This window comes from Maniola hyperantus, chromosome 20 (assembly GCF_902806685.2).
Source record: "Maniola hyperantus chromosome 20, iAphHyp1.2, whole genome shotgun sequence".
Taxonomy (NCBI): domain Eukaryota; kingdom Metazoa; phylum Arthropoda; class Insecta; order Lepidoptera; family Nymphalidae; genus Maniola; species Maniola hyperantus.
The window spans coordinates 7,260,070-7,286,661 of NC_048555.1; the positions used below are offsets into that span (position 1 = coordinate 7,260,070).

At 36.1% G+C, this 26,592-nt stretch overlaps 1 protein-coding gene across 3 annotated transcripts in view; it reads right to left on the bottom strand.

Moving 5' to 3' along the window:
- The window catches only part of LOC117991692 (ADAMTS-like protein 4), a 95,253-nt gene that overhangs the window by 29,956 nt on the left and 38,705 nt on the right, over positions 1 to 26,592 (bottom strand). For 2 of the 3 annotated variants that reach the window (XM_069505287.1, XM_069505288.1), the window contains exons 5-7: positions 22,005 to 22,131; positions 15,514 to 15,616; positions 14,521 to 14,651 (exon numbers count right to left, since the gene is read on the bottom strand). In XM_069505287.1, the coding sequence (XP_069361388.1) occupies positions 14,521 to 14,651; positions 15,514 to 15,616; positions 22,005 to 22,131 (361 nt within the window). Of the gene's footprint in view, positions 1 to 14,516; positions 14,652 to 15,513; positions 15,617 to 22,004; positions 22,132 to 26,592 lie in introns of all 3 variants that reach the window. The other variant, XM_069505289.1, reaches the window with a different exon arrangement.

A 26,592-nucleotide genomic window follows, 5' to 3' on the forward strand; every position in this document is an offset into this window, starting at 1 on the left:
AGCTGATACGCTTACAGGTGGCATTTATCAATCCCCTGTATCCTGTACTTACTAGTTTTGTATATGCGAAAGTGCGACTGTCTGTCTCATCCAATTAACCGATTTAGAAAGGTAAAGAGATAGCTAGACAAATTTTTATCCCAATTTAGTGTTCTCATTATTTACATGCAATTTTTTTTATATGTCTGACTGTCTGTTTGTCTGGGTTAATCTCCGAAAGGGCTAACCAAATCTGACGTGACTTTAGTAGGTCTATATGTCAGACTATAAGGCTGTCTGCCAGGCTACTTTTAATCTCAGAAAAAAGGGTTCCTATGGGATTTTTAAAAAATCTAAATTCACGCGGTTTGGCTGCAAATTAAATGTAGATAAGTTAAGGTCCAGATGACATGAAGAAATCAATACTTCGAGTAGGTTTAGGTACATCAAAAAGGCAGCCAAATGTAGGCGGCATTATTTGTAATAGTATAGTGTCTTGTTCATTTTGTTCTGTTGAACAAAGAACATTATAGATTGATTCATTCATTGTGCTTTTGTAGCAGCACAAAAAGTTGCTAATTTATTTACATTGTCGTAACATTTTTTGTGTAGGTTGTGTTTACTGTTGATTTAGCCGTAGGTACAATAATTCAATAAAAATGTGACTATAAAAAATTGTGGCGGCGTTAAACCCCGTGCCTTAGAAAGCACGTGAAACCGTCGATCCTGCGCCTGATCTGTCTCCGGTCGTGTCAGATGGCCGTCTCATCCATCGGACCCATCGGACTATGAGAGAAAAATTAGAAAATTGAGATTGCACCTGTGTTTGCACAAAAACTTATGCTCTAGAGAGAATACCTCCTGTGTAGTTGCTTAGTCTGTTGAGATTGCCTGCAGTGGTCGAAAGTAGAAGAGAACATTATTATGCATAATATTATCATCATTAACATCATCATGATCAGCCCATCGCCGGCTCACTACAGAGCATATGTCTCCTATCAGAATAGTTTTTGGCCATAGTCTACCACGCTGGCCAAGTGCGGATTGGCAGACTTCACACACCTTTGAGAACATTATGGAGAACTCTCAGGCATGCGGGTTTTCTCACGATGTTTCCTTCATTTCCTTTGTTAAAGCAAGTTATATTTACCTAATATCTTAAAACGCACATAATCTCCGAAAAGTTAGAGGTGCGTTCCCGGGATCGAACCCCCGACCTCCGATAAGGAGGCGGACGTCCTAACGACTAGGCTATCACAGCATCACAGAGTTCTTAGAAGTAAGTTACTACAACATAATATTTTAATATACCGTATCCGTAATATTTTGAATCTGCAACCTTTGCCATGCATCTCAATCCCGATTCATAAGGAAGCGTGACCTACATAAATTAGCACACACTAACGCGTTTAAGAGCCTACTCTTTAAAACATCTGAAAGTACTTTGTAAAAAACTTTTAATTTCTCTTGCTCATGTTTATTTCTTAAAAATATTTTCCTCTTCAATTTTGCGAACCAGAAAGTTTGTATTAAATACTTTTAATAAGGTATCATACTATTACTTACGAGTAGGTATGTAGGTACTGGGGCCGATTCTTTTGTACATAAACTTTAAACTAAACTAAATTAACATGTCTAAATATAGTGCTATCCTTTTCCGCAGGCAACATTATGAAAGGGATAGCAATAGATTTAGACGTGCCATTTTAGTTTAGTTTAGAGATTGTGTACAACGAAATTAGCCACACTGTGTATTTCCAGTAAACTAGATAAAGCGACCGCGTGGATTTACGTTTTTAAAAACTCTTCGATTTTCCGGGATAAAATGTAGCGTAGATGTTACGTCTCCGGGATTAAAGCTATCTTTGTACCCTTCAAAAGCAGTTAAACAGATGGACCTTTGAAATCCCATAGGAACTCTTTAATTTTCCGGTATGAAAAGTAGCCTATATGACCGTCTCTGGGATGCAAGCTATACCAAACATCAAAATAGGTTACGGATGGGCCGTGAAAAGGTAGTAGACAGACACACTTTCGCATATTTTACTATAAGTAAGTAGCCTGGATTAAGTATAATTATCTTATGCCCTCTAATTCGTCTGTGTAAAATATGGGTCAAGTAAGTTTGGGTTCCAGTGATCAAAGATCGAACATTATTTAAGTCTAATAAAGTTTGGCCAATTTTCTTTCAAACTATGAAAGATGCGAGACTCAGTTGGTCTAGTTATTTTTGCGTGTTTCGCTTAGCAAACAAACAAAGATAGAGACAAATTATTACAATTTTATAAAATAGAGTATTTAAATCTAATAATAATAATTTCTTCATTGGAGCAGAATTTCGGTCTATTTTCTTCCAAACTGAAGATGCGACTCAATTGGTATAATAATTGTTTTTGCGTAATGTGCTTAGCAAACAAACAAACAAACAAACAAACAAAGAGACAAATTATAATATTACAATTTAATAACAGTCCAGTAGAGATAAAAAACAAGCATAATATGCATTTGAGAACGCGGTTCGTCTTGTCGGAAATCGATGTTTGACAGCTATCAAATTAACATCGGATTGTCATTGGAAGTTACATCACTTAACACATCCCGTAATTGCGACGATAAGAGATTCTTAACGGAAATTAAATTATTTGCTTTGGGACGCTCACCTACGTCGATGGTGTGAGGATTTATTGACTACAAGGTATTTTTTCGTCGTTTTATTGATTACAATCTTGGCACCGAACTTTGGCCTCTGTAGGCCATCGAATTTGGTTACAAGTTATACAACATGTTTTATAATTTTTGGTAGTGAAATCAATTTATGATATTAGTCGCTTTGTTAGGTAGCTATATACCTGCTTTTAGATTTTCAATGGAAATTTATTTTATTTTATGTTATGATTATGATAAGTACTTGATAGACTAATGTATCAAGAAAAAGTCTATAGATTGGCTGGTTCTTCTTGTTAGAGTATTTGTAAACTTTCATTGTCAACAAATAAACAAAGTTTACAGAAGTGTACTACCTATATTTTAAGGGACTACTTTTTAGATAATTTTAAGCTTACTCTACTTCTATTTCAACGTTAAAAACATTAACAAAAAAAAATATTGAAAAGAAAATTTCGATTTTCTATCTAAAAAATAAATTAAAAAGTATGCAATCATATTCATAACAAATAGCGCATGGTTATTTAAAAATCTAAAATATATATTATTTTTAACGAATTTTCATTTTTCGACGAAAATTTTCTCTTTTTCTCCATTTTTACACATCACATAGCGTTTACCAGTAGGTATTCACTGAACACAATATTTTCCGAGTAAAGATTTTTTTTTCAATTTTCGATTTTCGAATTCGTATTTCACGTTCGTCGAGTTTTCCGATACGCGTCGCTGTCGCAGCGTGGCCGTGCACTACTGGGTCGAGCTTCGGGCCAATCGCTTCATATGTGGAAACTTCGACTGATCAGCCTACTGCATCTACAATATTATCTCTACATAAAAGTGTAATAGTTTGTCTGTTTATTTTGTTGTGCATCGTATTCATCATGATCAAAGATCGCCCGCTTACTACTGGCGCGATGTTTTTTCTCAGAATGATGGTTTGGCGGTTGGCCATAATCCACCACGCTGCCGCTGGCCAAGTGGTAGACTTCGCACATCTTTGAGAACTTCATGGATAACTTTCAGGCATGCAAGTTTCAAGAAAAGTCAGAGGTGCGTGACCGGGATCGAACCCCTGCCTTCCCGAAACGAGGCGGACGTGTTAACCACTAGACTAATAAATTACTTAGGTTCTACTCTGAATGGGTTCACTTAGGACGCGATACCCCGAGAAACCCGAAATACCCGAAAGAGATGTGCGGTCCATATCCCATCAGTTTCACTATGCTTCAAAATTCTGAGTCTCGACTAAATGTTTAGGCTAAACTTTAGTACTTGCCTATTAATATTAAACTAGACGATTCCCGCGATGTCTGCGTGGATATCTATAAGTTTTTTAAAAAACCCGAGAGAACTCTTTGTTTCTCCAGGATTTACACGTGTATTTTGGTTTTTTTTAATCCCGTGGAAACTTTATGATTTTTCGGGTCGAAAGGTGTGTCTATTAGATATAAAAATTATATCTATAATATTTTTTGTCCAATGTAAGCAGTACCAAATATCAAAATTGGTTAAACGCATGGCCCCTGTACCTAAAGCTAACAGACAGACGGATAGACACACACTTTCCCATGTATAATATTAGTATGGAATAATATAGACAACAATGAAGTGATTGAAATGAAACTTTTGCACATCCAAAGCCGCCAAAATTCAGTTAACATAATGCCCTAACTTTATCAAAATCGGTACAGATTTAGAGATACAACTTGACCTGACGTGGAAGAAGCTGAATGTAAAACTTAGTGCTTACTAAAACTACATAGCCTATAACTAATCTACTCTTAATGCATCTTTAGATTAAAATTATGATACGATTCACGTTTAATATGATACTCAATCACCGTCTTATTAAATGGAAGCGAAATACCGACGCTAAAGAAATACCGAATTTAAACATCATACACGAAGTAGTGTGCACAGAACACTATTACTCCTACCGTAGTGTGAGTGAGCGTCTTACGCTCGTCATATTGTGTTACTATTCCGCTGTGATATAAATAACGAACTTTTTCTTACCTACCTACATTTATCTATAAATTTAATGATTGTGTTTTTACCTACTAAGTATATTTAGTTTAAAATAACCTACATTTAGTTCAATGTTGTTAGTTTATATAAGTAAGTATTGTTATTTAGCTTTAAGTATTATACCATTAAATTAATGTGCTACGTGTACCTATCTACTGTCGACGGCATTGGTGTACGGAAAAACTTATGATTTAAAGTTTATGATTACACCTAAACTTATTGTAAAATGTACATATTCTTCCTAAATAAATAAATTATTTATTATTATTATTATTATTAAAGCATCATTTTAAAGCATAGTTCGTTAATGGGCAATATTCCTAATGGAGGATTAGGAATGGTTGGAATTTTGATGTCTCAATTATGTTGTGGCCGCATTAGAAGAATGCTTTTTTAAGCCATCATTTTGCCCTATTAGTCAAAACTCTGTCTATCCTCATTCCTCTATTTTTTTAAGCTCACATCTTCTATTTCTTCGGACAGGTGTCCAAGTGTTAAGCCGCGATTGCACCTGTAAGTTTTACTCACTTAAGTAGCTTACATAATTAATGGACAACAAAACTAAGGTAAATGTGCTTATTAGAGTGTTTACATTAGTAAATTTGTCGTAAGTTAATCATGTAAGCTACTTACGTGAGTAAAACTTACAGATGTAATTGCGGTCTAAAGATAATGTAATTGTGTCTACAAAACGACAAGTAAATAGTTCAAGGAAAAGCCGAAAGCACGTAAGCGCACAGTACTTTAATCGCCTATGAAATGGATTGTCTACCATTATAAACACTTTTTCACAATTGTTAGGAAGAAATGCAGACAGATTTTCAAGCACCCACGGTCTAGATGAGTAGAGACTTTATCATAATATGTGTATAATATAATTATATGAGTAGCTGACATGCCCCGGCTTCACTCGATTGGAAATTTTAAAAATCAATAAATTTTAAAAATCAGTGAGCGGTGGAATTACCAAAGGTCCTGAAACACACATTTTGCATTTTTACCCGAAAGGTCAATACTTACCAACTTTCATAGATATGCTTAGCTTGTGAAATGATGTTTTTATACACAAGTAATGTTTATCCTCTAATACTCCTATTTCTCCCTTGGGGTGAAATTTCTTACGACCGTAAAACATGTATTTCTGAACTGTAAACAGAAAGCCCAAATATCAAATTTCATAAAAGTCAGTCAGTCAGGAGGACTCAAGACATACTTACCTGTTGCATGTATTATAGATTTCAAAAATATATAGAGGTCAAAACAAAATCACGATTCTAATAAATTTGCACTGTAATATAATTATTTAAACGAGTCTGGAATAAATTACCTATACTGTAATTTCCAATTATTTGTCACTAAGAAAATACGATCTTGTAGCTATTTATCATATCCACCATTAAATACGCAGTGGGTATGTAAATTCCCTGTAAACGTTTAAGTTTTAAAACGTGTTAATATTTTATAGGAATTTATTGTCAGTGTAATAATGTTATCAAAGAAAATGCAATAAATTGTGTTCACTGTTCAATTAGCATTAAGTGCTTTATATCAGTTGTATTTATAAAGGGTATCCGGAAGCATTTTTGCCTACTTTTACTTATAAGCAAAGATAATAAACTCCAGATAGGCAAAGGTCATACTATAATTGTATTTTTTAAATTGAAAATATTACAATAAAACATAAAGCCTAAATTATCTAATTACTATACAAATCATACCCGCGTGGAATGGTGCCAAGAATACTGGCTGCATTTCCGCGCTGGACAGCCAGCCTGACCGTTGCTCAAAAAATGTGCCTGCTTGAATCACGGTGAAATGTATCGCAATTATTTTTTTCACTAAGACTCCATGGCCCCAGGGTCACCACTGCCAAAAATCTGAGGCATGCAGTTGCAGGATTCCTCACTATGTTTTCCTCACCATTAAAGCAAGTGATATTTAACTGCCTTAAATAATCTCTTCTTCTTCTTTACCTTATCTCACACTACGCGGGGTCGGCACAACATGTCTTCTTCTTCCACTCACTGCAGCTGTCATCCGTCAACATACGTACGTATCCTGCTTAAAATGAACATAACATTTTAAGCTACTGAAAGCCATAAAGCAAAATAAGAAGTAAGATTAACATAACTCTGAAAAGTTCGAATCCCAAACTCCCGAACAAAAAACCGACGTCGTAACGACTAGGCTGTCACCGCTTTTGTATACTCGAAACTTTTAAAATAATATAAAATTATAAATTTCAATATGGACTTTTTTCAATTTAACTTTTTTTGGAAGAAAATTAGTGTGATATCACACAGGTACCTACTTATTTGTTTTTTCCACTTAGGATTTATTTTAAAGGTGTTACACCGATAACTAAACTCGGAAACTTTATTTATATACAAAGAAACAGTAATGTTTTTATTTGAATCCATTAGTAAAATATTTAATACTAAAGTGGTTTTACGTAAAATTTACGATCGCCCTTGTTTTATGGATATAATACGCATTGTATTAAAAGATTACCCTTTCGAAATTTATATCTTGAAAGTTTTGACTGCCAGAGTATGTGTGCCAATGGGTACGTATTATGTTTTATGATAGGCTATAAATAATAAATGCGGTTCTGTTTGTAACATTGCTCCAAATACCTAAATTACGAATACGTCACTTGGTTTAGAACGACAGTTATATCTTCATTCATGTTTGTAGATGAAAGATAGTAATAAACTTAATGGGTTTAACCAATGAATTGTGCTTTGACCTTTTAGTTAAATAACATTAGAATTTTACCACGATCGTAGAATGTAGAACCCACTTCTGAACTTGTACGAAATTATTCTTTTGTATGAAATTTCCTTGAAGTGTAGGTAAAAACAATATCATAAAAAAATTAAAAATATAACTGAGCTAAGTTCCTGGCATCAGCTACTAATTCTGTATTCATCTCCTACAAAATCCAGGACTTCGTATTGTATTCACAGTTTACAGTGAATCAATCACAAATTCTTGCGCATACGATTTTCTCCAAATTGGGAGTTAATGGGCGAGTGCGTTTTAGCACTATCTCAGTAGGTACTTATGTTTCTGGACTACTAATTAAATGAATATTATCTTATTTTAGTTTTACAAGTTTTAGTACAATAGTAGTATTTTCTACAAGTTAGTTAGTTAGTATGTCATAGTATCGTCATAAGATTACAATTTCAAGTGAGGTATCATATGAAAAGAATTTACATGTACATTCTAAACTAGATTTTTATCTATTTTTATGCCTAATAGTTTTTGATTTATCGTGCAAAAAGTGGGAAAATACGACAGTAGTACGGAACCCTCGGTGCGCGAGTCTGACTCACACTTGGCCGGTTTTTATCACAATCTAAAGTATAATTACTAATACCCCTCGGTTATCACCGTATCTTTCAACACCGCGTTCTTTTGTTTTAATGCATATCAATTTTGAACAAAAGAAGTCCATACTAATATGGAAGAACTATACCATGCTAATATATATGCGAAAGTGTGTCTGTCTGTCTATGTGTCTGTCTGCTATCTTATCACGGCCCAACAGTTTAACCGATTTTGATGAAATTTGGTATAGAGTTAGCTTACATCCCAGGGAAGGCCATTTATCCCGGAAAATAAAAGGGTTCCTGCAGGATTTTTATAAAGCTAAATCAACGCGGACGAAGTTGCGAGCATCACCTAGTTTTCAAATATATTGTTACTCCCAGAATAGGGCTCCCCGCTCCGGGCTGTAATCAATGATGTGTGATAGCGGGGCCAGGCGCCGGCGTCATCCGCAATTATAATGGATAGTTTCACCTCAATCTCTCTACGCATCACAACTTGTTTAGTTATAATCTATCGAGGAAAGACTTGCCCTCGACTTGACTCCAACACTATCAGAAAATTACCAGATTTATCTGCTTTTTTAATGGTTACAGATTACGTTAAAATTAATTTAATATGTACGAGTAGCTTACATTACAGTAAAGTTGTGATAGCCTAGTGGTTAGGACGTCCGCCTTCTAATCGGGCGGTCGGGGGTTCGATCCCGGGCACGTACCTCTAACTTTTCAGAGTTATGTGCGTTTTAAGTACATAATCAAATATCACTTGCTTTAACGGTGAAGGAAAACATCGTGAGGAAACTGAGAGTTCTCCATAATGTTCTCAAAGGTGTGTGAAGTCTACCAATCCGCACATGGCCAGCGTGGTGGACTATGACCAAAACCCTTCTCACTCTGAGAGGAGACCCGTGCTCCGTAGTGAGCCGGTGATGGGTTGATCATGACAATTTAATATTGGAACCTCTATATACTTTCTACTTAACTGATTTTTCACAAAGTTAGGCTTAAGCTGGACTTTAATTTATTTTAACTCCATATTACTTAAGTACTATTTTATAGCTTATGGATATTGCAAATGCAATCAAAATCTTCTTATACCTATCTCCTTCGCATCTAACGAAGTTTAGTAATAACATAGGTTATACTCAGCGTGGATTAAACAAATTTCAAACCCCTCTTTCACTCTTAGGGGTTGAATTTTCTAAAATCCTTTCTTAGCGGATGCCTTCGTCATAATAGCTATCTGCATGCCGAATTTCAGTCCGACCCGTCCAGTAGTTTGAGCTGTGCGTTGATAGATCATTCAGTCAGTCACCTTTTCCTTTTATATATTTAGAAGAAGATTTGACCTCATAAGCGTTCGCTAATCGTTAAAAAGTTCACTATATCCATATCAGAACGGTAAACCACTTCACAATGTGTCGTTCTGTGACCCAGGGTGTGCCCAGGGTGTATAGATAGAGTGAACTAGAAGATTTATGTGCACAATATAGGGCTCCAATGTTAACGGGGCGACACGACACTGTTGTCATAGATTAGCTAGCATACTATGAGCACAAAACCTTATATTTTATTCCAACCTACAATTTACGCGTAGATATCACCGATAACTCAATAAATTTCAATCGTTAATACCGTAATAGCTACCATAGGATTGTTACAATTGCGTCCTGAGGTTATAAACATCGAATACCTATCCTTAAAGCCCTTGTACGTGCCGCCCGATTACCATACAGCCATTCAGTAAACAACTTCAAATTGGCTATTTGCAAATAAAAGCAATTCTAGAGCCGAATAAGGCTCGAGTTCATAGGTGGCGCCTCCATGCTAAATTTACGAGGTGAGTCAATCATAATTACTATTCCAACCGTGTTTCTAAGGTTTAGGTAATGATAGGTGTTAATAAATGTTTATATGAATAACCTTTTTGATGTTATGTAGGTGCTTAATTACGTAAGGAATTTAATTGTGTTTTATTACGCCCGCTGGAAGGTAACGCGGGAACCTATTACGAAGTTAATTCTAATGTGTGTACTCGGTTCCAAAGATAATAAATATATAGGGGAAAGGGTTATACGAGGGTAAATATTAGTGGAGAATGGAGACAATGTATCGACAAGCGTAGCGTTACGCCACGATTACACCTGTAAGTTTTACTCGCGTAAGCAGCTTACTTAATTAATTTACAACAAATTTACTAACGTAAATGTGAGAGGTTACATTAGTAAATGTGTCGTAAGATAATCACGTAAGCTACTTACGTGAGTAAAACTTACAGGTGTAATCGTGGCCTAAGATGACCTCTAACAAACTAACTACAAAAAGGTGGCGGAAAGTGGATGGATAAGACCTTAATTAATATGTATAGTACGCGAAGGTTGACATGGCAATCGGGGTGAGGACACACCCGCACAGCCCCCGCGCTAATCCGGTGTGGGATAGCGCAGGTGACGTGCGATTGTGCGGAGCGTCCCCCGCCTCATACCCCGATTGCCATCTCGACCTGTCGCTAACAATAGTGACGTGTTCTGGGGAAGGCCTTATATCAAGCAGTGGACGCCCAAACCCACCGGTGACGCTTAAACGGCCAGTAGGGCCAGCAGTACGTACAACACAATCCGAAAGAAAAAATAAAGGCTGATTGATTGATTCAATCCTTTGAATTTTTTAATTGATTGACTTAATTTTAACGTTGGATTAAATATGCCAATTAACCCTGACAACAAATAAATCGCAATACACTAAAAGCTAATAGTAAAGACACGTGACCTAGTCAAGTGTAAAATGAGCAATAAACATATGCCGACGAACATTATCACATACTCGTAGTAACCATCAATAGCAGTATTTTCAATAATTTACGATTACGAGACGTCTCTCCTTGGATCTACTAAGTTGCATCTATTCAACACTTTATAGAGCAAACGAAGAACCTAAACTCAAGACCTAAAAGAGAAACCTATTGTCAATGTATAAGAGGTATCTATATGAAGTGTACCTATCTGTCTATGCTTATGAATTCACACAACGAAGCTTAATTATCTTTCAGAATATTTTGAAAGATCATACAGCTACTTTCTTTCAGAGAAGGGACATATAGAACAACGAGAACATAGCAAGCTAAAGGTAGATATTGAACAGTCAGGGTTCCTAAAGAAACAAGAAGGCCCAGATTGACAGTTTCGCTAGATCTGCAAGCGAAATCATGCTTTTAACTATATGTCACAGCAACTTTAATCAGAAACTTAAATCTGCACAAGTAGTTAAGAGATTTGATTCGTATCCATACTATTACTAGTAAGTAGTAGTATAAATGCTAAAGTATAATATGTGTTACTCTTTTCACGGCCCGTCTACTAGTAGTTGATGGAATTTAGCATACCTACCTAATTTAGTAGGTTGCATCCCGGAAACAGACATAGACTACTTTTATACCTACCAAAAAATTAGAGTTCGCATAGAATTTTTAAAAACCAGCATCCACCAGCAGAATTGAACCCTAAAGCACCAATTTAATACCTAAATTTTACTGTTATTTTCTGTGGCGCTATCCTAATAAGCCCCAGACGTTATAATATGCCTAGACAATGAAAATTAGACACAAGTAGACATGTCATAACTGTCAAAACAGTCGTAAATTACACATTTTATTATCTGTAGCCAATAGAACATGATCAACTAACGATTGATTTCGCGGTATAGGCTGACACAATGATCTGGGTAAATTAATCGCAATTGCCTCAACACGATGTAATTCGCACGCATATCTTATGTTGTCCACTACGGTAATTATATTTTAGTTTGATTTTCTTATTACTGAGGGCCAAGAGAATGTAAAATTTGTCTTCAGAGAGTTGGCCTCTATCCTATGAACCCAACAAAATCCATATCGGTGATGGTTACCAAATTTGTTGTCACCCGCTAGATCATTATGGTCTATGGCAAAGTTTGAGATGGCTTAGTTCAATCTGTGCACCTGGCTTGACCCAGGCCAGGTGTTTCAGCATTTTCATTTTTTTGAAATGTAGGTATTTGTCCTAGTCTAAAATCACTTGCCTTGCCTTACAGAGCCTCAATTACTTTAATAACAAAATAGTATGATTTTGTAATATTTTTTACAAGGCTCTCGCTATTATTTTCTTATTGAAAATGGCGATCAAAATATATTAAATTTAAATTATCCACGTGAAAAACTTTAGATACAACCACGCTCTATGAGTCATGTCAAAAGATATAAGATGGTAGCCAAACTATTATCTCAGGTAAGTACCTATACATCAATATAATATTACGATGGAAAATTATTGATTAGAAACCACAGTAATTTTCAAAATCGTTACTTGTGGTTTTGAGTCTGTGGTTGTGCGGTTTTCCTAGCTATACAAGGATATAATATTATGTTTAGATCTCAGTATTTTAATCAATAGTAAAATTTATATACGTGACATGATGTAACCACAGAGCTTTTAAATGTCCTGTACATTAGGTGAAAATAGAATTTATCTACCTAGGTATATCTATATCCTGATCCACTATTTTGTTTGTTTTTTGGGGTTGTTAGTTTGCTAGTTTGTTGGTTTATCCTTCAATCACGTCACAACGGAGCAACGGATCGGCGTGATGTCTTGCACAGGTATAGTTTAAGACTTGGAGAGTGACATATGCTACTTTTAATCCCGGAAAATCTAAGAGTTCTGAGGAATCTAAGATTTTTAAAAACCTTAATCCACGCAGACGAAATCGCGGGCATCAGCTAGTCCTAAATATTTATTTTGCGATCGTTGTACCGTAATCGGGGGTTCGATCTCGGGCACGCATCTAGTCGAAATTATGTGCGTTTTAAGTAAGTAAATATCACTTGCTTTAACGGTGAAGGAAAACATCGTGAGGAAACATGAATGCCTGAGAGTTCTCCATAATGATCTCAAAGGTGTGTGAAGTCTACAAATCCGCACTTGGCCAGCGTGGAAGACTATGCCCAAACCCTTCTCACTCTGAGAGGAGACCCGTGCTCTGTAGTAAGCCGGCGATGGGTTGATCATGATGATGATGAATCTAGATTCTAGATAAATTCAGTTAACGCATTACATATCACATTACAGTTTAGACTTCAGTGTTGTACCTACTCACAACGATGCTTGAGTTGACTGTTATTGACCCTCTATATTTATGACAGCTTAGACACAATTTCTGCTCCATTCCTTAAGTAATTTACTGCCCATTATTTATATTTCTAAGAATAAGTTGTCAAGTGCTTCAACAATGGACCTAAGCTCGATTTACATCCATACTATCTATACTAATACTAATATTAATTATGCGTGTGTCTGTCTGCTAGATTTTCACGGCCCAACAGTTTAACCAATTTTGATGAAATTTAGTACAGAGTTAGCTTACATCCCGGGGACGGCCATAAGCGACTTTTTATCCTGGAAAATCAAAAAGTTTCTACGGGATTCTTAAAGGCCCAACCATTTAACCGATTTATATGGAATTTGGTGTTTTAGCTTGCGTCTCGGAATGTGACATAGGCTACTTTTTATCCCGGAAAACCAAAGAGTTCCCACGGGATCAGCTAGTCATATCCAGCTAGTCATAACATAATACATATTTAATTAGTGTTACAACCCTAATAATATTGTATGGAGATGTTAAATCACGACCTTGTCCCGTCCAACTTTGACGTTAGGTCGCGATACATGTGTAAGTTTTACTCATGTAAGTAGCTTACATGATTAACTTACAATAAACTTACTTATAAACCTTTTGTGATATTTACCTTAGTTTTGTTGTCAATTAATTACGTAAACTACTTACGTGAGTAAAACTTACAGGTGTAATCGTGGCTCTACACTGAATTATTAATACTAAAATCGCAGGGTTTTTAATATTATCTAAATACGAATATATAAAAGGAAAAGGTGACTGACTGACTGACTGATCTATCAAGGCACAACTCAAACTACTAGACGAATCGGGCTGAAATTTGGCATGCAGATAGCTATTATGACGTAGACATCCGCTAAGAAAGGATTTTTGAAAATTCAACTCTTAAGGGGGTGAAATAGGGGTTTAAAATTTGTGTAGTCCACGCGGACGAAGTTGGGACCATAAGCTAGTTGAAAGATATTTTATTCTTCCTATAGGCCGTAATTTTCTTTCACTTTCTTTGGTCATAATACTAGACGTTAGCATGTTTCCATTAGGTAAACGCCTAGTAGTTCCAGAAACAGTAAAGGGCACCAGAGCACTTGGTAGATCGCCAGCCAACTTGATGAGATTGGCAGCCCCAGTGAAAGACAAGCTGCGATAGACGTCCCCTTAGTATACAAGGAAGCAAGCCATCTCAGAGAAATGGGGACTCATACCTAAGTATAACCGCTCTGCTAAGAGCGTAACGACAAATAAGAAGATTCTACCGTCTACTCTGCATCTCTCATCTCGCCTTCAATGGAATCACACCCTGAGTAAGTATGTAAATGTAAAGAAATAGACAATATTAAATACTGGCCTTACAGCTCCCTTGCACGCACATAGCTCGATACCCCGGCTTGGTACACGGTGACCCATCCGCCACTAACGATAGCGAAGCGTAGAACTGCTGGCCCAGAGGTCTACAGTTTAACAAGCACGGTGAGTTGCCTGGTAAGAAAGAAAAATCCCACTGTTATAAAATCATGTCGCTGATTAAAAAATTACACTGGCTGGTGCAGTGGACCGGTGGTGGTGACTGCTGTCGTCCCAGATTCGATTTCCATCTGAGTCCGTTTGGAAATTAATTACTAAATTAGCCGTGTGAGACTTCAACCGTGGCTAGTGGCTAGTAACCAGTAACCACCCAACCCGCAAAACCCTACCGCCAAAGGGCGTGCCTAAACTATAGGTCTATCTCTTGACTGAGGCGCCTCATAGAGTAGGGTGCCGGTTTTTTTTTTTATTCATTATAGGCAGACGCTTGACCACAATCACAACTGATGGAAAGTGATGAGGGACGCGTTTACCTGGAAGATGCCTATTCACTCTTGTTTTAAAGATACTCGGGTTGTAATTAGAAGGAAACACATATCGTGGAAGAGTGTTAGAAATCTTAGCCATGCGTGTGACTGCAGTGGCGTGCAGGTCATAGAGGCATAAAAGCTCTGCTTACCCTAGTTGAAATGGCTCAATGGTCATTTTTCATCATGACAGCCTCTAAATAGGTAACCTAACTAACTAATGCCTACCCTAGCTTGGAACCCTATGCACGCCACTGATGAGGAATGAAGACGCAAAACCTTTCGTGCGTGTAGATGGGATGTCGACGACATAACTCGCCCAACGACGTCTTGCGGTTCGGTTGTGGGACTTTAAAAGCAACTTGATTTTTACGTCACCTGTCACCCTTCACAACCCTTGCCCCACATGACGAGCCGTCTCACGCCACGGACCATGAGCACCAAGAAAGGAATCGGTCCAACACGAATACCTAAACGATGGTGTAGCTCTTCCTGAGAAAGACACTTACCATCTACATAAGGTACCCATGTATAGAATCTTCCCCGGAACGGTCTTCGATCGTAAGACGAGCACTGTTCTGCCCGCATGTCCTTTTCTCCGGTCAAACAGGGCTAAAGAAATAATAATATTACCTATTGATTTATCATTAAAATAATTTCATTTAATTTAATTTTAATTTAATTTAAAACCGCTTTATTGCTATCAAAATTACATTAATTAAATTAATAATATATAGGTACTTCTCATCAAAAAACGCGAAACATTTTCAAACTAAAAGATATTGCGATGTGTTTCGATTTTTTGATGAGAAGTATTATATATTACCAGATGATGCCCGCCACTTCATCCGCGTGGATTTAGGTTTTTTATTAATCCTGTGGGAGTTCTTTGATTTTCCGGTATAAAAACAGGCCTTTGTTTAGCCTCGCGATGTAAGCTATCTCTGTACCAAATTTCGTCAAAATTGGTTGAAGGGATGGACCGTGAAAAGCTAGCAGACAGACAGACAGACACACTTTCTCATTTATAATATTAGTATGGAATAGTATGGATTATAATTCAGTAATATGAGGATTAAGGTTGAATACGATCCGGGTGTTGTATCCATCTTGTTAAAATAAAACATAAAAATTATGAAGGCTCTAAATGCAGGACCTTTGTCTTTCCTAAGGGCAGGGTCCTGTCTGTATCCTGTAGTGTATGACTTGGGGTACTCATTAACAACTAGAAGTACCTACTACACTAGATTTATACAATCGTCTGACTCCTCGTCCTTATAGTATACCTACTAGTAGGCAGAGGAGTGCAGCTCATAGAAGCATAAAAACGCTGCTTAGAAATAGTTACCATAATTGAAATATTTCAATGATCGTTATTCTTTAGCCAGTAAATACGTAGCTACCTTACTAATGCCTACCCTGTCTCTAAACCATGTGCACGCCACTGCTAGAAGGTATGCTAGTAAACTACCTATTTCAATGTGTATAGGCACAGTTCATAAACTCTGCATTCTAAAAATCTTAATAAAGCTCTAAACATCCGCATCTTGAGGATTACCTGAGTAGTTCACAATAAACACTTTACACAGGTTTTCCTTTCAAGTGAGGTGCCCGCGGGAAAATTAAACAAACATGCAGCCAATAAATTAAAAATCCGACGTTTATTAGCCGTTAGCAGCGAACAATGCCAATCACGGAAACATTTACGAGGCATAAAACTCTTAAATCATATGGGAAATTGCTCGTAGGTACGACTATCCAGGGTGTAACCAGAACGCTAGAAGAAACTTAGCGTTATTTTTGTACTATCTAAATGCAATCCAATAAAAATAACCATTTGCCTCATTTTGTAGTTTTAATGATTTAGTATTTTTCAAACCTGCAATTATAGCGTTCAAAACTGGGGTCAATGCTCCGCCTCACCTACGACTTGGCATTGACTCCAAATGGCCTACTTACGCAACGTTCGTTGACCTCTAGCGTCGGATGTTTTAATTGCAATATATGCTGAATTTTTACAAAATGTTGGATATATTTTTTTTGAGTTTTTTGTTGTATCATATTATCAGTAATCATCAGTAGGTACTATCTATCACCTGTCTTCGTTTTTGCTAGCGTTCTGGTTACACCCTGTATGTGATCGCTGTCGTATTCAAAGATTTTATGGAGGTTGGCATATACACACGGCAAAGTATTGTGTTTGCTGAGTACAATGATACGAAAATCAATATCTATTACTAAAACTGTATATTATTTACTTGTAATCCTACTAATACCTACTCATATTATAAATGCGAAAGTTTGTCTGTTCGTGGGTTTGTTGGTTTACCTTTAATAACGCCGCAACGAAGCATTGGTCGGCATGATTTTTTGCGTGGATATATATTATCCATATTATCCATCCGTTAAAACCCTGAGAGTGACATAGATAGGCTTCTTTTTATCCCAGAAAATCAAAGAGTTCCCGCAGGATTATAAAAACCTAAATCCACGCGGATGAAGTCGAGTACATCAGCTAGTATTATAAATACGAATACGTTTGTCAGTTTGTCCTCCAATCACGCAGTAACGGAGGTGGGGCAACAAATCGGCGTGATTTTTTGCATAGATAAAGTTAAAGACCTGGATATTAGCATATAGGCACATAGGCTATATACCTATAGTACGCGACAGGTCGAAATGGTTATCCGGGGAGGAAACGCCCCGCACAGCCGCACAGCTCCCGCGCTAACCCGGTGCGGGTGAGCGTGGGTGATGTCCTAAAAATCATAATGTTTCCACGGGACCTAATTCCACATGGACAAAATTACGGCATTCACTAGTATGTCTATAAAGTATAAAATATAGACTGGATTATCTTTTATCTATAGCTTATTAATCTTCCTAAAGGTAAGTAGCCATCTAATTTTTTGTTTGGATACAGAAATTGTCAACGCGCCTGTTTATGTTTTCATTTTCATTAATAAAAAATATCTAAGTCTACTTTTTCTTTAATGAGCTTTGATATCTTTTCATTGCACGTCGTATTTTATTAAACTTTCGAAACTATAAACTATTTTTTATAATGCGAACTTACATAGCTAAAGGAACGAAAATCGCGACTTGAAAAAGACTTGCTCAGAGAGAATATTTTCTAGTTAATTGATTTGAACATCGATGGAAATATGATATTTGTTAATCGGAAAATACATTCATATTTGTGCCAAGTCAAAATACCTACTGTAAACAGTCCATGACAGAGTTTAATAGGCAAATAAATTAAAATTAGCATAAATAGGCATTAAGTTATAGACCACAGAGGTGGAGACATGATGACGCCTTCTCAATGAATCTGGCCGTAGCTTATGCAAAAAATTAGTTAACATAATATGTATTATGATATTATTATAGTTATCTCTCTTACTTTTGAAACTACATAAAAATTATTACTTATAATACATATATATAATACATACATATAATTACATAAAATTATATATACTTTGTAATCTTAGTATTATTATATTAGTAATATTGGATTATTCTAAAGAAATATACAAATATTTTATTGCCAAATCAGTATGCGATTTTTTTCTCCTATTATTGTAATAAGAGGCCTATTTTGTAACAAGTTGGAAAATTGGAGTTTCTTTGTCGAAGCACCTACCAGCCTGTCAATGTAGCCTACAACCCGCCAAGTTATAATAATACTAGCTGATCCCCGCGGCTTCGCCCGCGTAGATTTAGGTTTTTAAAGATCCCGTATAGCCTATGTCACTCAGGAATAATGTAGCTTTCTACTGGTGAAAGAATTTTTAAAATCGGTTCAGTAGTTCTAAAGATTACCCCCTACAAACAAACTTAACGACATTACCTCTTTATATAATACAACGGGCCGTGCAGCAGAAATCGTAATATTTTAATTTCGCCATAACTTCAAAACCAAACGTCCAATTTTAATCATTCAAAGACCAAATATTATCTCCATAAACTGTTCTTAGTGATGAAATCATTTATTTTGATAAGGATTAATAGCATGAGTAAAATAAACGCGTTTAAATGTAGTCCAAAAAAAATTCAAGATTTTTAAATAAAAAAATGGTTGCTGTGCCTCACTCGACATAGATGGGTATAGTGTGTCGCGGACTTTTTTGTAGATATTTATAAGATCTACAATTAATTAGAACATTTTATGGTTCTATCTTTTATAGTTTAGGCAGCGTACGCAAAATAAGTAACTTTTCTGGTTGATTTTTTACACCTTGTGTCCGAAAAACCCAAATATCTTACGGAACCCTATTTTTTTCCAAAATAAAATATAGCCTATGTTACTCGTGGATAATGTAGCTTTCGAATGGTGAAAGAATTTTTAAAATCGGTCCAGTAGTTTTTGAGCCTATTCAGTACAAACAAACAAACAAACAAACAAACAAACAAAGTTTTCCTCTTTATAATATTAGTGTAGATATAATACATACATATAATTACATAAAATTATATATACTTTGTAATCTTAGTATTATTATATTAGTAATATTGGATTATTCTAAAGAAATATACAAATATTTTATTGCCAAATCAGTATGCGATTTTTTTCTCCTATTATTGTAATAAGAGGCCTATTTTGTAACAAGTTGGAAAATTGGAGTTTCTTTGTCGAAGCACCTACCAGCCTGTCAATGTAGCCTACAACCCGCCAAGTTATAATAATACTAGCTGATCCCCGCGGCTTCGCCCGCGTAGATTTAGGTTTTTAAAGATCCCGTAAGGCCTATGTCACTCAGGAATAATGTAGCTTTCTACTGGTGAAAGAATTTTTAAAATCGGTTCAGTAGTTCTAAAGATTACCCCCTACAAACAAACTTAACGACATTACCTCTTTATATAATACAACGGGCCGTGCAGCAGAAATCGTAATATTTTAATTTCGCCATAACTTCAAAACCAAACGTCCAATTTTAATCATTCAAAGACCAAATATTATCTCCATAAACTGTTCTTAGTGATGAAATCATTTATTTTGATAAGGATTAATAGCATGAGTAAAATAAACGCGTTTAAATGTAGTCCAAAAAAAATTCAAGATTTTTAAATAAAAAAATGGTTGCTGTGCCTCACTCGACATAGATGGGTATAGTGTGTCGCGGACTTTTTTGTAGATATTTATAAGATCTACAATTAATTAGAACATTTTATGGTTCTATCTTTTATAGTTTAGGCAGCGTACGCAAAATAAGTAACTTTTCTGGTTGATTTTTTACACCTTGTGTCCGAAAAACCCAAATATCTTACGGAACCCTATTTTTTTCCAAAATAAAATATAGCCTATGTTACTCGTGGATAATGTAGCTTTCGAATGGTGAAAGAATTTTTAAAATCGGTCCAGTAGTTTTTGAGCCTATTCAGTACAAACAAACAAACAAACAAACAAACAAACAAACAAACAAACAAAGTTTTCCTCTTTATAATATTAGTGTAGATAAGAATTGCGCAATACTATTATGGTAGGTAAAATAAATTTATTGACTGACAGGGTAAAGGCAGGTGCAGCGGTAATTTACTGAATGGTTCACCAGTCAAGTTGAGGCCTTTTTACGAAATCTTATTACCTCTAGTATCTGACATCTCTATGTACATAAGTGTACAAGTTCTTGATAATCACCACCGCAAACCGGCGCCAAACACAATAAGTACCTATGTTATAAGCACCTAGCTAGTGCGTTATCTTAACGATTATGGATAAGCTTAGGTAATTATGTGTGGATTATTTTGTAACTTCGTACACTTATACTTCGTATACTTAAGTATTTTTCAAAATATTTATGTATCCATACTAATAGGTACCTACTCACCGACAAATTAGTTTTTAAGTTTTTTAGGTTAAACTGCTAAACTGACTTTGGCAGGCATGATCTGATAAGTTTCGGTAGTAGCTACCTATCTGAGAGACCAATGTAACTTGTTATGATTTTAATTTCTTACTCTTTTCAGTCTAAACTGCTTTCCGAACCGGTGGTCTAGTCCTAGAATGCTCTAGACGTAGCAAATAAGTGACACTGTACAAATGAAATAGGTACCTACATTTTGGATTTAAATTTAAAGACTACCCTCTAACATCGTTAATCTTAGTTCCACAGGAAAATATAAGTTAATTTTCTTTTTCACGCAGAATAAGTTGCCGGCAATAGCTAGTAAGGTATTTATTTCACATCAAATCTCTAACCCTTAGTGGGTGAATTCTTAATCACAGATTGCCGCATTGAACTTACCATCTCCATATTTAATTACTTCTCTACGTCGTAGCAAGCCTTTGGTACGTTATGACTTCATATTTGTTAGGTTAAGTCCTGTTAGATTTATGGACACGGATTAAGGTTAATGGTTAATTATTCACTAATCTATGATTAAGGTGACTGTTTCTAAAATACAATCCTAACGGGTAAACACACCGAAGCCAGATAGGCCGCACGACTTGGCCATCTATAATAATAATTTGGTCACCTACAAAAAGCCCCTCCGGCTTTTCAAAACTATGTAAAGCCGGAGCGGCGGCTTGCGTCCGCGTGAATTTAGGCTTTTCCGGGGGAACTCTTTGATTTCCCCTGACCCAAAATAGCGTATGTATGTCGCAGACCAATACCAGTCATGTCGATATTATTTAACGTTTTCTACGTAGGTAGCCCTTTTTATAGAAAGTTCAATTTTCAAAAATTCTCACGTTTATTAGCGATAACTCAAAAACTATTACGTGACAGGTCGAGATGGCAATCGAGGTGGGGACTGTCCGCACACCCGCACAGCCTGCGCGCTAACCCTTATCAGGTTAGCGCGCAGGATTAACCTACAAAAGTCCTCGACCGCCATGTTGGAGGAAAAAGGAAGGAACACATTAAAAAACCCCGATGAGGCACGCACACTGTCCATGTACCTATACGATGTAAGCCCAAGTAAAGTTGACTCGCCTTCGTGAATTGCAAGAACAGTAACTGCACTTTAAAAAATAGGGTAGCAAAAAACTTACAGCCGTATTACACTCGTGGTATCTTTTAGATATTCCTAGGCAGTCCTGCGACGTCTGTCTGGTCACACGAACCCTGATCGTTGGAGTATCTAGAGTAGTATTGGGAACAACTGCTGGGTTACGAGATCTGGAACAAAATATTATGAATTAGAAATCAGTACCCTTATTATAAATGCGAAAGTGTGTTTGTTTGTTGGTTTTTTGATTTGTTGGTTTGTCCTTCAATCACGTCGCAACAGAGCAACGGATCAACGTTATTTTTTGCATGGGTATAGTTAAAGACCTGGAGAGTGACATAGGCTACTTTTTATCCCAGGAAATCAAAGAGTTCCCACGGGTTTTTAAAAATATAAATCCACGCATACGAAATCGCGGCCATCAGATATTAAAAAATAAATTAGAAACAAAGAATTAGGTAAACTTTGAGGCTGAACTTAAGTTAATGAAATTATTCCCTAGAGTAATAGGTACTTAAATAAATAAAAAAGACGACTGCTTCGCCATATTGAATTTAAAAAAATATAGCCAGTGTCACTCGGGATGATGTACCTACCCTATCTAAGCATTCTAACACACACTATAATGTACTGTAGTGTAATAAAGAAACTCACATACGTTCCTGCATACGACAAACCCCGAAAACATTATATCATTACTTTTTTTGCAGTCGTGTAATAATCGACGAAAAGTCGCACTGTCCCAACTCCCACCCAGTAGGTATGCTATTTTTATTAGACAGCATATTTAATACCTTTTCTATTAGGTAGGTAGGTACATTATCTAGAATCAGTGACTAAAAGATTATTTTGAAATCTTTTAATAAAAAGAATATTAAGTAGATAAAGGTACTTAACAATCTTTTCAAAGTATTTATTTTCATAAATCATAAATCACACCTCCTTTATTAATTACCACTTGATGTCTAACAGTGAAACAAGGCGTTTAGGGCGGTAACATCAAAGGGTCCTGCAATGGTATTAACGAGCCGGGATACAAATAACTCCAAACCCGTTAATCTAATTTAATGATACTTAGATGTTATCAAACGTATTTAAAGGAATCGAGTCCTTAGAAAAAGAATTAATTAATTAATTCGATATCTATGGATTTATGCTTCCCAATAATAAAGAATTGAAGAACGTATTATTAAAGCGCTTATATAATAGTTCAATGTTCCCAAGCATCGTTTTATAATCAACTTCTCAAATCATATTTGTATTTTTAGCTTTAAGTTAACTGGTAATCCCGCACTTGCAAACTTTTAAAATGCATGCTGGTTTGCCAGTAATTGGATGTACACTGTACACTCTAAATTTTTTCTCTGTGAAATATAATTGTTATTTTATAATATGTATACTATCTGTTGGCAAACCAATAAAATAAAATAAAATAAAACTTAAAAACAGGTGTACTTAATCTTTTTAACGAGACTTTCGCCGATTAGGCTGCCTGTCTACTGGTGCGGAGCTAGGTAGCGGAGCGGAGCGAGAAAGAGCGGAGTTGCGGACTGGATCTGTCCATAGACGTGGAGCTAGATAGCGGAGCGGAGCGAGAAAGTAATGCGTAACGGAGTTGCGGACTGTGTTTTTTCAGAGTTAGGTTGCGAGCACGCGTTGAGTCATTTGAGCTACTGGCAGCGGGCAATTGGTTCCCTGCTTTGCTTCCCCACTCTGTCTCATTGCTACGTTTTTCATCTGCGCGACCCCGCTCTGATGTATAATTATGATAATGCGCTATAATGTATGATTTCATAAACTAGTCCGCGAATCCTTGTCCACTGAAGCGGAGCGGGAGTTTTATGCAATTGTATTGGCTAATATTTGCACAGCGCCGCTCCGCTCCTCTCTTCTCTGCACCAGTGGACAGGTGGCCTTAAGCACATTCACAGTTTCCCTTTACTAATAGGTAAACGTTGTATACTTTCAAATGTCAACTTACTGATACGATAAAGTTGAAACTTGACTACGATCGTCTTAATAAACGCTGAAATATAATAGTAAAATTGTTTTTCTGTCGCTTGGTATATTTTAATATTGTAGTATATTTATATTTATGATGAATTCAAAATTTTCTCCTGTTTCATTTGACACCCCACTCGATACGATAGCAAAAAAATTTTGAAACCCCCACTTTTTTTGGGTGAAACATCGGCCATACCTATTGATTTTCATTTTAAGAAAATCGATTCAATAATTCCATATTTTATATCAAACGTTTGATATATCGAGATTGATTAACCCGACAAATTAAAAAAAAAACCGTCTGCATTTTTTTTTTTGATTCATTATAGGTGTACGCTTGACCACAGTCACACCTGATGGGAAGTGATGATGTGGCCTAAGATGGGACGCGTTTACCTAGAAGATGCCTATTCACTCTTGTTTTAAAGATACCCGGGTTGTAATTGGTAGGAAACACATATCGCGGAAGAGTATTCCAAACCTTAGCCATACGTATGAGGAATGATGACGCAAAACGTTTCGTGCGTGTAGATGGAATGTCGACGACATAAGGATGGAAACTCGCCCGACGTCTTGCGGTTCGGTGGTAAAATTGTGAACCAATACTTCAATAACCACCAACACTAAAAAGTAAAAAATAAATTAATTTATTACCCAATATATTATGTATACAAGAGTTATTGTAGTTCTATAGTAATATTCTTTGAAGTCGGTTTTTATTTTTTTTTGAATTTTTATTATTTCACAATTTTTAGTGGCCCCATCGTACTAAAATATGATATGCCTGGTTAAAAACCTACTGTTTACTAAGCTGTTACACTGATCACGAGCAATTTACTCTTATCTATTGAGGAGTTCCGTTCTCCATCTCCGAAGATATTCGTCAGATCTTTACCAAATTAAAATGGGACCACCTCTGAAGTATATCCTACAGAACAAAAAAAGAGTTATCAAAATTGGTTCATAATTAATGGAGTAATCGCGTAACAAACATACAAAAAATAAAACATACAGTCGAATTGAGAAACTCCTCCTTTTTTTGAAGTCGGTTAAAAATAAAAAAATAAATAAAAAAATAAACATACAGTCGAATTGAGAACCTCCTCCTTTTTTGAAGTCGGTTAAAAAGTACCGGAACTGTTACACGTTACGTAATGAGACAAAATCTTCCGTTTACAATAATTATACGACCATATTATTATCACTCACTACCCATATTATAAATGCGAAATTGTGTTTGTTTCTTAGTTTGTTGGTTTATTGGTTTATTTGGTTTTTGGTTTGTCATTTAATCATAGCGCAACGGAGCAACGGATCGACGTGATTTTTTGCATTAGTCTAGTTAAAAACCTGGAGAGTGACATAGACTACTTACTTTTTATCCCGAAAAATCACAGAGTTCCCACGGAATTTTTGAAAAACTAAATCCACGAGGACGAAGGTGCGAGCATCAGCTAGTAGGTAAATAAAATTAAAAAGCTTGTCTATAATTTCTAAACATGCCTTTTATTTTGTACTAAGTGTATAAACCTAAATCGACGCGGACATAATCGCATAAATCTCTACATATTCTTATAATAGACTCATACAAGATCACATATTACACAGTAGGTAACATCCAACAGTTTTATGGACTGACCACAGCAATTGTAATTCAAATCTAAGGATCATACCATATTTCATTTCTGTTATTACTCAGCCAAGAAATGTGCCCCCTGTTGTTAAGGGCTTAGCCAAATACAAGGCGTGGCGTGGGAGACCACAGCTGCTCGTAGGAGTTGGATAACAAGGAATTGCTTAAAGGGGTTCAGGTCGAGTTTGGGTAGGAACCAGCTGCAATCGTGCATCTTCGTCGCCACGCTCTGCACTATGTGAAGATCTTTATACATTTTTGTATTTCAAATCGTTATTCTAAATCCGTGCTACTATTTCTAAAACAATAAATTATGAATTTAGTTTAAAACCGCGAAAAATGGCTTACACATGAAAAGGTCTATGTACCTAAGAGCAACAATGGCGCCGATTCTGTTGTCTTTCTCTAAACTAAATTTAGAGTTCTGCATCGTTTTCTTTTTATTTATTTACTTAAACAACTTTATTGGTTTAATATTGCTAAAAAGGACGGAACATGCATTTTATTTTTAAAAACTCTAAATTTTAGTTGCTTAGCTTGCGACCGACAGCTATAGTCACGAGGTTTGACAGCTCTAAATGAATTTTAAAACTGTCAAACTTTGTCTGTCTTTTCATATTTCAATGGTAAGAAAACGATGTTAGTTAAAATTAAAAGAAAACGTTTAAAATTTAGTTGTGTTCAGAATCAGTACCACTAGCAGCGTAAAGACAAACAAAGGAAGAAACGAAGGAAAATATATTTGAGACACGCTACAGTCCACACTGCCTAGTGAGGTGAAGCCTCCACGCACTCCATAATGTGAATGAATGCCTAAAACTAGTACCCTGTTATAGCTGCGTTGGACACATTACCGTCGCTAGTTGCGTCCGCCCAAGCCTTTAGATCCGTGACAAATGAGGCCGGAGCTAATTTGTCTGGTTTGTAACACCGGCAACCTGGCCCCTATCAGCAGGATACTACAGAAATGCGCTTAATGAAGGAATTTATTCCC